The sequence below is a fragment of the Aulonocara sp. 'chitande type north' Nkhata Bay genome, linkage group LG8 (genome assembly GCF_057382095.1).
Source record: "Aulonocara sp. 'chitande type north' Nkhata Bay isolate Kocher_YH1m ecotype deep benthic linkage group LG8, A_spYH_male_GT1.1, whole genome shotgun sequence".
Lineage (NCBI taxonomy): Eukaryota > Metazoa > Chordata > Actinopteri > Cichliformes > Cichlidae > Aulonocara > Aulonocara sp. 'chitande type north' Nkhata Bay.
This window is the reverse complement of record NC_141351.1, coordinates 16,244,153-16,258,612: the sequence shown is the minus strand read 5'-3', so window position 1 is coordinate 16,258,612 and position 14,460 is coordinate 16,244,153. Positions and strand designations below refer to the sequence as shown.

Genomic DNA, 14,460 nt, shown 5'->3' with positions numbered 1-14,460 from the left:
AGAACTTGTGTGGTCTTCTTTTTCCCTTATTGTCTGCCAGCTCCCGCTTCAACATCCTTTATCCAGTATATCCACTATCCCTCTTTGCCTCCAAACTCTTAAACCGGAGCTGTCTCTCCTCATCACCCCCAGTGAACATCTTTAACATCTTCAGCTCTGCCTCCTTTCTCCAAACCATTCTCCATAGCTCATCATTCTACTATCTTGTAAAGCTTTCCTTTCACTCTTGCTGCTGTCCTTCTGCTGCAAATTACCTTTAATACTCATCTCCACCCAGTCCACCTTGTCTGCATTCTCTTGCACACACTTCATTGCTTTGGAGGGTTGATGCTAAGTATATAAACCTCTCTTCCATACTGTCACTAGAGATCACAATGTCACTGGTACCTACGTCTAATAAGGCAATGACATTGTGGTTTAGCAAAACAGTTGAACTCTGATCTCTTTAATCGGTGATCTCCTCACTCCATCTATCTTATTCAAAGTATCCACAGTCACAGGCCGGCTGAAACCTATCCCAGCTGTCATTGGACAAAAAGCAGGGTTCACCTCGGACAGGTCACCAATCCATTGCAGGGCTAACACTTACAGGGACAGACAGCTACTCACGCTCACATTCACAACTACAGCCAATTTAAAATCAATTAACCTCACCTCATGAATGTCTTTGCACAATAGTAGGATGCCAGAGTACCCAGACTGAGCGCACAGAGAAAGAGAATATGCAAACCCCACACGGAAACCAGAGACGGGATTCAAACCAAAAGACTTCTTAGTGTGAGGGAGTAGTGCTGCCAATACAGTGTCTGAGTCCTTTACCCGTGCAATAAAAAAAACAATTTTTTTTAATTAAAAAATAAATAAAAAGGTGCTCCACAGCTTCTTGTATTGCTTCATGTATTAAGTCATGTTGTGTATTGTGTATACATGACTTTTAAAGTTGAAAACTGGTTCTTCCTCTGATGCTCACTGTTAAATTGAAAACAACCATCAAAATGTGTTGTCATACCAACATTTACACAAAAACTAAACAGTTCAAAGTGTTATTCACTATTTCAATATATATTATCCCACTTTGGAAGAGAACAATGAGAGCAAATATTTAAAAGTTTGCTGCTTTTACATCTTAGAAGCAGTTGTTTTCACAGTGTGCTATTGTTATCTTGGTTATCTAAGCAATTTTCACTATGAACAGCAGAGGGCTCTGTCTAGCGTAGTCAAGCTGCTCTACTGAAGGTAAATATGGGTGTTTATCATGGTGCTTCCCGCATCAGTGCCCTCAGGTAAACTATTTTAGATGTTGATCCGTTTTCCTGTTTGCAACAAAGCACGTGAATGCATCAAAGTCTGCACTTAACGATTTGGGGGTTTTTTCCCCCTGTTTGTTTGTTATCTGACCCAATTTGCACACTTAGAGGAGCGTTACACAACTCATTAAAATTCACTGCAATCCGCGAGTGTTCAGTGTCAGTAAGTTTGCAAGTTGGCACAGGTGTTTCACCCGCCCTTCCTCTATGGGGCCACAGGGATCAGAAGTCAGGATCACGCCCTCTGATTGGTCGCTCTCAGTCAGATGCTGCGGGACGTGCGTGGTGTGAATGTTTTGGGAATTTGTACTGGAGTAACCTCGGTCATGTCAGGATAGTGTGACAGTAATATCGTGCAATTTAAACCACCCCACATCACACCACAGAAGCGTGCTGAGTCATGACGTGCTGAGCCTTCACTGGTAACTTAGGTTCAGATTTTAGTAGAGCTGCAATGGGCTGACTCGAATGGATGCAGTCATGCAGGACGATGACATGGATTCATAGTTAATAAAATTATGATGCCTCCAGACGCCACTCAACTGGGATTTCGAAGTTACACTACTTTAGTCCTCTCCCAGTCCCATTTAAAAATATATTCTTTGCATACTGTTAAGAAGAAAAAACACATAATCCCTATCTGCAAACACAAACTAGTTCAAACCCTGTCTACCAACAATTATAATTCTGTCATTGTGCTTTTCAGAGGAAAAATATGCTTTTATTTTACTCTGTTTTTCTTAACTATTGTTATGTTACAGAGACACATTAATAGAAAATATAATCAGACAGTATTAAGTATATGGCACAACAATGTTCAGTATTTCCAGTGTCTGTGACAATGCATTGTCTCTCTTTTTATATGTAAGAGGTGAATGCACTTGCATTTTCATTATATCATCTGAATTAAATAGCTATTTGTTATTTTAAACACACACACACACACATATAAATATATATATATAGTGTTTGTTAGTTTGTCGCTGTGACCATTCTTTTGATTTAGCTTTTAGTTTTTGTTCCTAGTCTGTTAGTTTTCAGTCAGTCCCGTCTAATTCCTTGTGTTTTGTTTTGCTTCCCTTTAGTTTGAAGCTACTGTCTGTATTTGTATTTATTCCTGTCTTATTTTGGTAGTTACTCGTCTCTAGTGACTTGTGTTTAGTTTGGCTTCTACTGCCTCATTTGTCTTCAATTACTATCACCCGCATCCACTTCTGCTAATTACCCTCATGTGTATGAAAATATAAGCGTTGTCTTCCCATCAGTGTTTGCCTTTGTGTCTGCTAACCTCCCTTGTGTGTTTCTGGTTGTGTGCACTTGTGTGTCATTGGATTTCACCACTTTATTTATGAACTTTGCTTTAGACTTTTTGTACAATAGCCAGAATAAACAGATTGCTTTTTATTCACCCAGTCTGCCTCCTGTCTGTCCACGCTGTGATGATAAGAAAAAATTACGGGCAAAATTGGAAATGCAGGTCTTTTACTCGTGTCCCTTTGGCCGGTCCATCTGAGGATCGAAATGAGCAGGGGCTGGTTTGCAATTCATGCTTCTAAATCAGGAATGGAAGATGGTGGAAAAAACAAAATAATCAAATAAAGACTGTAAAACTTCAACATTTTATTAGACTTTTTCCATAATGTCATGTGGCATTAATACACAAACAACATAATGACACTTAAGAGGTTCCAACCCTTCACTTACAGAGCAAATAAAGAACAAAGACAAAAAAAAAATGCATAAAATTGCATGATTAGATTTTGCAATCACTCTTTTGAGACACATACTCCTTAACCTCGTACAGTCTGACATGTTAAACTGGTCTCTTGTGACCACACTGGTCCTACATTCCTCTCTGGACTGTGGAAATCAGGCAGAGGTTATATTTGACTTGATCACTTATGCCAGCAGCACACTGGATGAGTTCTTTGCCACAGAAGCCCAAAGGCAACCAGGAACATGCCATTCCCCAAACCATTCCAGCTGGCTTCTTCACAGACACTCGCACTTGGTTAGGGTTATGGAGTATGATATCACTGGAGACAATTTAACACTGCGATGTCAAAAACCTTCATTTCGACATATTTTAAACTCAAAATGAAGTTGATGTACAGATGTGGTCAGAAGGGTCAATACACTCATAATGGGCATGAATGTCCTTGTATTTGAGCTTTTAAATGTTTATTTGAACAGTTAATTTTCTAAGGTGTAGTGGTTGTATAGCATATGTCTTTATTGACTTAAAAAACAATAATTGGGTGAACAAGTTTGAATTTCCTTTGGATTTTCTCTAATCCACAGGGTCAAAAGTATACATACACCCCACTAGGATCTGGCTAAATGTCTGCAAACTGCACCGTGACCAGACACTTTTGGTAGCCCTCTACCAGTTTCTTATATAATCCTAGCTGCATATTTGACTAAATGTCTTGGCAGAATTGGTAGTGGTCTTTTAAATTCGTTGGTTTTCTTCAACAGATCTGGCTTTTAAGTGTAGACCACAAGGTCGGAGCTTTGGGAAGGCCATTCCAGAAGATTAAAGTTAGCATGCTTGCCAAAATCAGTTTTGATTTGTGTTTGGTCTCAAGTTTCAACTATCTAGCTGTTAATTTGAGGTGACGTTGATAAATTTTAAGTTAATCCTGCTTGTCATTATTCTCTCCACTTTGTGCGATGTACCTTTACAGCAAAACAGCCCAGAGCGTGATGCTACCACCACCATGCTTGATAGCTGGTACACTGGTCTTAGGTGTGAAAGCCTCACGTTTACTCATCCAAACATATCTCGTCGCTATGGCTAAATAGCTTAATTTTTGTCTTGTCTGACCATAAAACCTTTCTCCATAAGGCATTTTGCTCGTTCATGTGGGCATCTGAAAATTTCAGTTGAGTTTGAACCTCTCAATTTTGAAAGAGAGACTTCCTTTTTGGTCAGCACCCTTGCAGTTCATGGCCATATAAAACTGGCTTTACTGTGGACAGTCGCACTGATGTTAAAGCAGTTTCCATCTCACAGCAGGCTTGAGCCTTGGTGGTTCCTAGATTGTCCCTGAACATCCTACCCAATTTTCTTTCATCTGAGCGCAAGAGTTTAGACCAGGGGTACACTCCAGGCCCTCAAGGCCTGGAGTGTACTGCAGGTTTTAGATCTCACCCTGGGTCAGCACACATGAATCACATGATTAGTTCATTACCAGCCTCTGGAGAACTTCAGGACACATTGAGGAGGTCATTTAAATCAGCTGTGTTGGATCAAGGACACATCTAAAACATGCAGGACACTGACCCTTGAGGCACCCACCCCTGGTATACACCTTGGCAGTGGTGACACATGTGAATAACTTGTATTTACATATAGTTGTTTGAAGACACCTTTCCAACTTGTGTAAATGTTCAGTTCTATTTCTTAGATCCTGACAGTCTTGGGCTTTCATTGTTCTGATTGTTAGTCGATCCAATGAGTGCTGTCAAACAAATAATTTTTAAGAGAAACTACTAATGAGAAAGCAATAAACCCTGGCCTTGTCAAGTTAAGCAACACTGAAGCACCTTTAGCAGCACTTATTAAGATTTAAATGAGTGTATGTACATATTTGTATGTATATTTTTTAACACTATGTGGATTAAAGAAAATCCAAAATAAATTCAAATTTGTCCACCCAATTCTTAATTTATAAAGTCACTAAAATATATGCTGTACAATAATTCCACCCTGGAAAATGAAATCATTCGAAAGAGATTATTAAAAGCCCCAAATTATAATGACATTCATATCTGTGATCAGTGGATGTAAAACTCTGACCACAACTGTAGACACAGACAAGGCATTTAAATGTGTAATCCTTCATTTCCAAGAGTTAATGGACAGATTTAAGATTTGAACATAAATTATAAGATAGATTTATACATTTGGGGCGTAGCTAATACATTTCCCCCTCTCATAAATCAATTTTATTTTATTGACTATTAAATGAAGATCAGAAAGCCCAGTGGCTTCTGGTAATCTTACAAATCCCAAAATATAAATTTTACCATGACGTGAAAGAGAGGAGATCACCAATTACTCACTTTCGAGGTTAAATCTATATCGCTGAGACTAAATCTCTTCAATGAGTGCTTAAGGTGTTACTTATTATTTCTCCGTTACTTTAGTGAATGATTTCAAGATAGAAGACAGCAGTAACAACAACGAGAAGCATTTTAACTCCATAAGACGTCCTTATGGAGTTAAAATCTTGAAAACCAATTCAAAATATCCAGGAAATGTTTAGAAATCACAGGCGTATTTAGCTTCGTTCCTGACACCAACTACAAAACCATTCTGAAAGCGAGAACTAAGTATGTGTAAACCAAAATGTCTCATGGAACTACTCTAAATGTTTGGCATGCACAGCGCAAATTTATTTAGAATCATAAAACCCAAAGACACAGAGAGTGAAAACAGAAATAAATGAGCAACAACTGTTAATGGAATTACAAGTGTATTGAAAATATTGTGAATTTATTTCAGATTTTTAATACAGTAGACATTATCAGACTGAAAACAGCTCGACCCCTCTCTCTCCTCATTAGGAAAACGCTGCTTTTGGTGCTCTGGCCAGCCGGCGTTGTTGTAATAGTATATAATGCCATCTGTTTTGGTAAGTGCTCTAATGATGTCCTCACGACAGCACCTTTGTTTTAAGTTTTTATGCCGAGATGCTGTGATGAGTTGAGAGAAGCTGGCACCATCCATCTATCAGGGCCCAAGTTAAAGCTAAAGTGCGAGACCTTTGGATAGTAATTAATTTACATTCACGGAGCTGGGTAAGCCTAATGGATAAATCTGTTTAGTCAAATTAAAGGATTAAATATCAAATATAGCATTAGCTCAGGAAGCCCAAACAAGATGATCCACTGATATACATCTAACTTACAAATACATGGATCTTAAAGCCAGTTTTCAGTTGCCGTCTCTACAACAAGCAACCTACTTCCACCCAGCTCCTTTTTCATACTTTTGCAATTGATGGGTGCTCCATTTTATACTGGGAGTCTTACTGCTGGTCTGCCTGCTTTCGGCTTTCACCACCCATGGCATAGCTACAATGACAAAGCAATGGTGGAAAACCCTATGAAAGCCAATGCGTTCATGGGCAGGATCACAATCTCAAAAAAAGGAAGAAGTGATCAACGGCTAGGGCAACACAGATCGCCACAACTGCTCTCACGGCCATAAAAGGGAAGCAAAAGTTTCGCACTGCAGCTTTAAACCTCACGATGTAACATTCTCGCCAGCTTTTCATTTTGTACCGGACTCTTTTACGCTTAAATCCTATCCTCCGTTTGCATGTACATTTCCTCAGTGTTGCCATGCTACGTTTGCCTAAAATTAAACATGATTTTAGGAGAAAAACAATGTTCCACTCAGTGTAAACACGGAACTCAGAAGTCAAATTTGTTTTGCGGTACTCGAGCATTTTTGACTCAACTGACAGGAAGCGAAGGAATGGATGCAAGTCATAAGGCATTAGGTTGATCCTGACTCTTAAGAACAAATGAACAATTGCTCCAGTTTTCAGATTTTTTTTAAAGATATATTTTTACAAGGCTGTCAGCCAAATATTGGAATGCAGAAATATTTTTATCAGGTTCGAACAATATTTTCTTTTGCTTTTTTTTTTGAAAGTCGATAAGAAAGAAAAAACAATTAAACACATAAATAATCTACGCATTCCACACATCAGAATCAAAGATTAACATGAACACTGATGCACCTAAAATTCTGAAATAACGACCTTTGTAGCACATCAAAGGGAAACCAGACCCTGTTCGGAAATCAACGCGGCGCCAACGGTTCTGATGATCCAAAGCGATGCAGCTCCACAGCACGTTACAAAAATAGACGCAGTTCTGCCTTCACAGTCACCGACACAACACCTCACTACAACACCTACTACAGTATATCGCCATGCATGGGTGACATGTTGTTTTGTAACGCCAGAACTGCCACATGACTGGCTGCTACACCTATCAGGGAGCTCTATGCTGCAGATGTTTAAGGACAAAATAGTCACACAAGTTGGATAAAATCAGTTAAGCAAAAAGCCGCTCATGCCACAATGTTAAAAAAAAAACAACTCCAACAATCATGTTATGCAAAGAGGCGACTTAGTGTGCTCTAGTGGACCACAGAGATGGTTGTAAAAATGTTGTCATTTGACACGCTCTTGGCACTAATGATATATTCATCCAGCACCCAAAAACTCAGTGAAATTTTTTATCTTTCTAAGGTAAAGTTACAATTCTCATTAACTGCTTACGCTAAGCGGCAGTTTCATTCTAATGTTAAACAAATTCCCTATATTATCGCGAGAAAACTCCGTCCAATTATCGCACAGCTAATCTTTTTCAAAGTGCTTGAACTTTTCTCAATAGATATCCAGTGTAGATTTCTGCTAAAAGCAACCACAGTGTTGCACCCTGCAGGTTGTGTAAAGCTTTGGCCTACTGGTTGTCAGAATGCTCAGGCTAATAAGAAGGTCTGGGTTCCCTCAGTATTCTCTCATATTTCATTAAAGCAAGCATTTTATTTATTTATTTTTTTTTGCAAAAAGCAAAACAAACATGACCTCTCACCTCTTCATTTCAAATCTAAACTGCTCAGAAATTAAATCTATTTATGAGAACAGTTGAAAACTTGTTGTAAACTACAATAAAGGCAACACTCTTGAAGCAGTAATGTACCTTAACAGTTAAAATGTTACTCCATATTTAAGTGCTCCACTCCTTGTCAGTTTTGAAGAATAATTAATTCATACTTACATAAAAATGATCGGCTACATAACTGATCTTGCATGAAGAATGCACACCAAAAGTGGCAAAACAGCGGAAAATGGAGGTGACTTTTAAAATGCATCTAATTCAAATCTGAAACATCTTTTTTTTTTCCATCTTGAATAATTTGTTTAGTTACAGCTACAAAAACCACAAAAACAAGCAAAAATGTGGTCAAGGCCCTTATAAAGCTGACTTTAATCCTCAGAGAATGAGAAATGTATAGCTGTCAAAGGACTGTGGAATTTCTTCTTATCGGTCGTTTTGCCTTGAAGCTGACCACAGTTTAGCGATCTTAGCCACTGCGGTCTCCGGTGCGCTGTATCCGGGCCAGGACTAGCTCACGGGACACCTTCTTGCAGTCTTTGGCCAGGCCCAAGAAACACATGAAGTCGATGAAACAAGTGGTAAGGTTCAACTTGCAGCCAAACTCGCTGGTTGCATAGTCATATGGGAACGTGTGGTGATAGTTGTGAAATCCCTCACCTGCAAAGCACAGGAAACAGGAATGAACGATTAAAAAAACATGTAAAACTGGATTTCAGTCAAAAGCCGTCTTTGCAACGCGTTCCATGTTTTCAGTTTTCAGTCTTTAAAAGAAAAAGAAGATTCTTCAACTGTTTCACTGCTGGGATCTGTGTTTACAGGTAGCCTGTGGTGTTGTCACAGGTTTTGGGTGGTTCGATACCACTGGCTGTGATGTCATTACTGCTGCTCCCACCTGTCTGCTTTTCCCACCTGTAAAGTCACCTGAGCCGCGCTTCCCTCCTTTCCATTCTCTAATCATTCCCTGCAGTATTTATAATCCCACCTCACCCACTTTTCAGATCGTCTCTGAGCTTTGTCGGTGTTTGCCTGCTTATGAGGTGTACTACAAACCAAAATAAAAGGGAAAAAAAAGGCTGTCAAACCAGAATTCTAATGTTTATAAGTTCGGTTTCATTCTTCTCCTGATGATATTCCCTAGATGCAAACCTGCTTCAGCCAAACCATGGTAATACCACACAACTAGAGAGTAAAGACGCAGTAGCACATAGGTCCTTTTTTAACTAATACTGCAGCCAGCAATTCTGAGCTTTGAAAACGTATTGATCTATTGAACAACCCGACCAATATATCAACCGCCGATCTATCAGCCAATATTTGCTATTTGGCTGATAAGGAAAAAGAAGGGACAAGGGGAAACACCCTTCAATCATGAGTGGTGATCTTACATAGTTTGTCCACCTGAAACTCAATTTCCCTGTTGGCTACAAACATAACCAGCTGATTAGAGCAGAGCTCAGTGTATAAACAAGAAATTTACAATTACATTTATTTCCGTTGTCATATTATCTTAGTAAATAACTAGACTAGGCCTATACTATACTAAAACTATACCTAAAAGCACATCTTCATCATCATGTTATCTCAAGCTGAAAGTTGGAAAGCTCTCATGTGCTGCTGCCAACGGTACACACTGAGAGACAGCGAAATAAATGTTTCAGCCAGCAGTGCTCTATTTTTATTCCTCCATGACCTTTTTGGCTCGAGTTTAGTAGGTAGTCCTTGATTAGCTAACGTTCCTTTTATAGCTGTATGCACAAAGCCTGATGAAGAAAGACTGGGTTACCCAAAAATGTTGATAACAGCGTTTTTTTATACCCTTTATCTTTATCTTATCCTATTTTAGTGTGTGTTCAGCCAGCTAATGCAACTAAAGCTTGGCCATGTGGACCTTGCCTAAAGGTTGTAGAACGTCTACAACCTTGTGAAACATTTTTCCCCCTGAAGAAAAACTTTTTTTGCAACCACGTAGCTTTGTAGTGATTTTGTGTCTTCCAGGCTTTGACTGTTAGGAGTTTATATGGTTTTATGCACATAAATTCTACATTTAAATTCTGATAAATTCTTTATGAAAAACTGATCAAGAGATTGGCATTGGCCTTGTTCACCAATATAAAATGATAGTCAGTGTCGGACAGCTAACTGCTGCATTAATTCAGTTTTGCACTGACTAATTGTTTGAACCTGGTGTGACGAGCTGACAGCTTTTAAAACTGTTCAGTTATTTAAAGGAAAAGGAATACTACAAAAAAATATTGGAATCGACTAAAATGCTTTAAATGTTAATATCATCCGAGAATTGCACAGCAGTTGCATCCCTAAAATAAACAATTCAGAAGCAACTGCAGGAACAATGACAGACTGTGGTGGTATATTGGTGACATCGTGTGATGTTCCCTAACAAAAGATGACTTTCTTCCCTGCATAATCATTACCAAAGATACAGCTGCTAAATTGTGCCTCTTCTAAAACTAGACTTAACTTGCTATGGGGTGAATAGCTGGGTGCCATCTTAGAATATCCAGCTCTTTTGATATATCTATCGGGTGCTCTTTGTCACTGCACTGCTGACTCCTACTGGTTGAACAAGGTGCATGCATAGTGAGGGGAGGAGGTGGACAAAGTGGTAATCAGGTAAAAATCGTTAATAAAATAGGTTCAAATCAAGTATGTACTTTTTGTTTTTAAACATTTTATCCACCATTTAGCACATCTGGTAAATAAAATGTTTACATGGGCCTGTAAAAGTCGTTCCTTTTGTTTTAGTTCAATTCAGTCCAATTCAAGTTCGTTTATATAGCGCGAAATCACAGCAACAGCCGCCTCACGGCACTTTATACTGCAAGGTAACGTCCCTGCAGTATTAAGGAGGCATTCCCAACAATCGGAAGATCCCCTATGAGCAAGCTGTCGGCGACGGTGGGAAGGAAAAACTCGCTTTTAACAGGAAACCTCCAGAAGAACCAGGGAGAAACAGGGAGCCACGTGCCACGACCGTTTGCGAGGTGAGGGGACAGAGAAAAGAAAAAAGAGAAAGCATAGGAAGACAGGGCAAAACAGAAACTATAGGGGAGAGAGAGATGATAATCACTTGTTAGCAAATTTGTTTAAGCATAATTGGATGATTTGACTTTTACTGCACTGAACGCTTGACGCAACTGTGCAGTCAAATAAAAGCAAAACGAGGGCATGTATCATGTACAATGTAATTACATTTGCTCTGAAGGTGACGCTATACCGAAGTAACAAACTTACAGTAAAAATCTGGCTTTTCTTCTTCAATTTTACTTAAAAAATACTTAAAAATATCCCTATACAAGCATTCGCTGTCCTGTGCTGTACATTCTGGTGTGTAATTTCTGCCATGAGCATGTGTTGGGGTGTTGTTCATACCTATAGCACTGAAAGTGACAAACTTGTTCTCTCTGGGGTTGATGTTCTTGTCATAGGGCCTGTTTCCCCACATGTGGGCAGCGCTGTTGACCAGCCAGGTAGCGTTCAGCACCAAGGTGTACCTAAGCAGAGTTGGGACGAAGTAGGCCACCCACAGAGACTCCCCCCACAGGTACCAAGGCACGATTGTTGGGATAATAAAGCACATGACCAGCACGGAGAGCTTGTAATACCTGTTGAGGAGATAGCGAGAGTAGGTATCAGCAAAAAACAAATTATTTAAATACAAAAACTCTGTTTGCCAGATAAGAAAATGCTCACTTTTTTTCCCTTTATTTCCACTTGACCTATTTTCCATTTAAGCCTGCTCTCCGTGAATCTTACGTTAGTAATTGTCATCTTGTTAAACCAGAATGACTAACACAGCTTGCCATTATGAAAACATCTCCACAGCAGTACTCTAACATTTACTTATATTTATAGAAACTGCAACACTACTGTCTTGCTATTTGCACCCATTGCACTTTGTTTTTTTTAGCAACTAGATGCAGTGTGAAGTCTGAACCTTAATCATGCCACTTACTTCCTCTGAAACATGACAACTTTGTCTGTTAGCAGGTCGGTGAGCTCCAGCTTGCGTCCTTTCTCGATCACATCAGGGTGTTTGCGTACCAACAGCCAGCCGATATGAGAAAAGAAAAAGCCACGGACGGCATTGTGAGGGTCGGCATCTGTTTCCGAGTATTTGTGGTGAACCCTGTGGTCTCGAGCCCATTCAAAGATATCATTCTGTGGTTTGGAATTAAGATCAAGATTATGCACACTGTTGACACAGCACGGTACTTATAGTGAAACAAAAGCTGCTATTATCTTGGCTCCAGGTCATAAGTGTGTGTTTGTATACTAAAAAGATGTGTCAGCAGAACAGTCATTTTTGCTTGCCTGAAATGCCATGGAGTTAGCTACACTGAGGAAAATCCTTAAAGGTAATGTAGCCTTGTAGGATCTGTGACTCCACAGGCGATGCGCTCCTGCAGTGACTCCTAACGCACTTATCAAAAAACAAAGTACAGCTGTGGAAAGAAACACATGGGCAAATTAGTTTGACCTACTTTTGTGCTCATGTCAACAGCACTTTGTTGCAGATGCTGCACACTGCAGTGTTTGTGCATTATTTTCTGCACAATTGCACTGTTATTGTTAGGGCTGGGAAGAACATCCAGCAACAAGTGACAGATCACGAGACAGATGCGTTTCTGTTTTTTCCCCCCAAATAGCATAAATTGTTAAAGCACTAGAGTATTTGTTTACCACAATCTTTATCAATTTGATCCAAAAGGCTCTTTGGGATTTGATTAGATTTTGTGCACAATTTCCCTCAGGTCACCTGGTTAGCACTGGCCTGTCTGTTTCCCAAGGAGATTACAGTGTAAAGCTGTGTCCTTTACAGTGTAAAAGAAGCCAAATCTAATAATAAAAACATTTCATGGTTGAGTTCATGAAAGACTAAAAGCTAAAAGAGTTGTGACACAGCAGTGAAGAAACTGTATAAATAAAGTGCAGTTTATGCTAATTATCCAGCTATTCTTCATTTGTCTACTTGACCTTTATTTTTAAAAAACTGACATTAAGGAGGCCAGTTTATTTTCCTGACAGCCCATCTTAAAGGTACGTGCTGTGACATGTAATCTCTGATGACTTTATTCCTGATCTATAATCCTCCATCTCCATGAAGGATGCTGGGAGGATCACAGATATATGCAGCCGCCTATTTGCATTCACCACCGGCGAGAAAAGCAGGGCGTGCTGCTGACATAACAGCTGTTGATTTGATAAAATATGATTTCCACTAAATAAGTAAACAAAACCAACATGCAAAAAAGGAGAAAAGGGGGTGTAACAGGCAATTTTCTTTTCGCACTTACACCAAAGCAAGGTCAAACGAGATGCTGAAGGTACGACGAACACGCCGTACAAGGCTCCTATGTGCAACAGAGTCATCAGTATGACATTTTTCCATACGATGATCCGGGGAGGTTTTGGGCCCTCTTTCTCTTTGTACGTGTGATCAAACGCGTCTTCTCTGGCGCTCTCTGGAAGAACATCCCCGTTGCTGGACTTGCGCTGCTGCTGCTTGTTCTCTAACGCCTCCGCCTCCGTCATTGTGGCAGCGGTGCTGTGATGCTGTGAGCGGCAAACAGAGGAGAGAAGTCAGTCGCCTCGGCGCTTTTTGTGTGTAATGGAGGCTGTTTTGTCAATATGTTAATTAATTTTGTGCTGACTAGCCCCGGCAGGCTAGCTGCTTGCTGGCTGGCGCTGTCGGAGGATGAAGAGGAAGACGGTAGCGACGATGCTGACTTATAAAGCGGTAACGCGACGCTCCAACGCGCCAAAAAAAACCCCTGATGAAACACCTGTGGGAGGGAAAATTTTTACTCAATAACTCACCGAAGATAGGCAGAAGGGCAGAAACGAGATAAACGGAGGACAGTCTGCTTGACCCAAAATTACAGTAACCCAGAAAAGGGAGAGTGATAGCTCCGCAATGAGAACTAGAACTCGTGGTGTGGCCGACCAATGAGCGCTCGCCTGTCGCCTCTTGCTCGGGCTCTGATTGGCTGTTTGTTTATCTGCTGTTCACCTTTTATTCATTCTCCGGTTTGCCAGATGTATATTTGCCACCTCTGGAGACTAGCCGATCTTGTTGCTGTCTAGACATGCACAAACATTGAACCGTGTAACCGTTTTCCTTTTGAAATCAGGCGTGGAGTGAAACACAAGCACTGTGTTAATGATGCAAGTGGAACAAAACAAGTTACTGTACCCAAACCCCGGCAGTAGAGCCCCCTCCCCCCTGTCCTCCACCCACGTAGGAAAATAGGATGCTTCATCTGTTACGTCATCCCCATTCTCCGTCTATAGAAGTTTAATTGTGAGATACAAACTTTCAATGTGCCCAAAAATAGCATAAGCTGCTGAACACCAGAAAAGGTATTTTAGGCATGACGGGAAAAAAAACAACTGAGTCTCCATAAACACTGCAGAACAGGTCGAAAAGGCTGTTTACGTCACCCTGTGAAGAAGAGCTTTGACTCTGCTGCAAAATCAGAATCAGAAT

At 40.1% G+C, this 14,460-nt stretch overlaps 1 protein-coding gene across 1 annotated transcript; it reads right to left on the bottom strand.

The window, feature by feature from the left end:
* Positions 1 to 8,292: 8,292 nt before the first annotated feature.
* On the bottom strand, positions 8,293 to 13,944 carry scd (stearoyl-CoA desaturase (delta-9-desaturase)). The gene is made up of 6 exons (XM_086303892.1): positions 13,791 to 13,944; positions 13,268 to 13,526; positions 12,285 to 12,415; positions 11,926 to 12,131; positions 11,343 to 11,575; positions 8,293 to 8,609 (listed from the first exon to the last, which is right to left on the bottom strand). The coding sequence occupies exons 2-6, from the start codon at positions 13,503 to 13,505 to the stop codon at positions 8,419 to 8,421; spliced, it is 999 nt and encodes a 332-aa protein (XP_086160018.1). The 5' UTR covers positions 13,506 to 13,526; positions 13,791 to 13,944; the 3' UTR covers positions 8,293 to 8,418.
* Positions 13,945 to 14,460: the final 516 nt, after the last annotated feature.

Excerpts from the sequence above, each read along its gene's own strand:
- scd (XM_086303892.1), bottom strand. The coding sequence starts at position 13,505 with ATGACGGAGGCGGAGGCGTTAGAGAACAAGCAGCAGCAGCGCAAGTCC. Across the intron at positions 12,132-12,284 it reads CTAACTCCATGGCATTTCAG|AATGATATCTTTGAATGGGC; the intron begins GCAAGCAAAAAT and ends TCCAAACCACAG. Across the intron at positions 11,576-11,925 it reads GTTGTCATGTTTCAGAGGAA|GTATTACAAGCTCTCCGTGC; the intron begins GTAAGTGGCATG and ends TCTCCTCAACAG.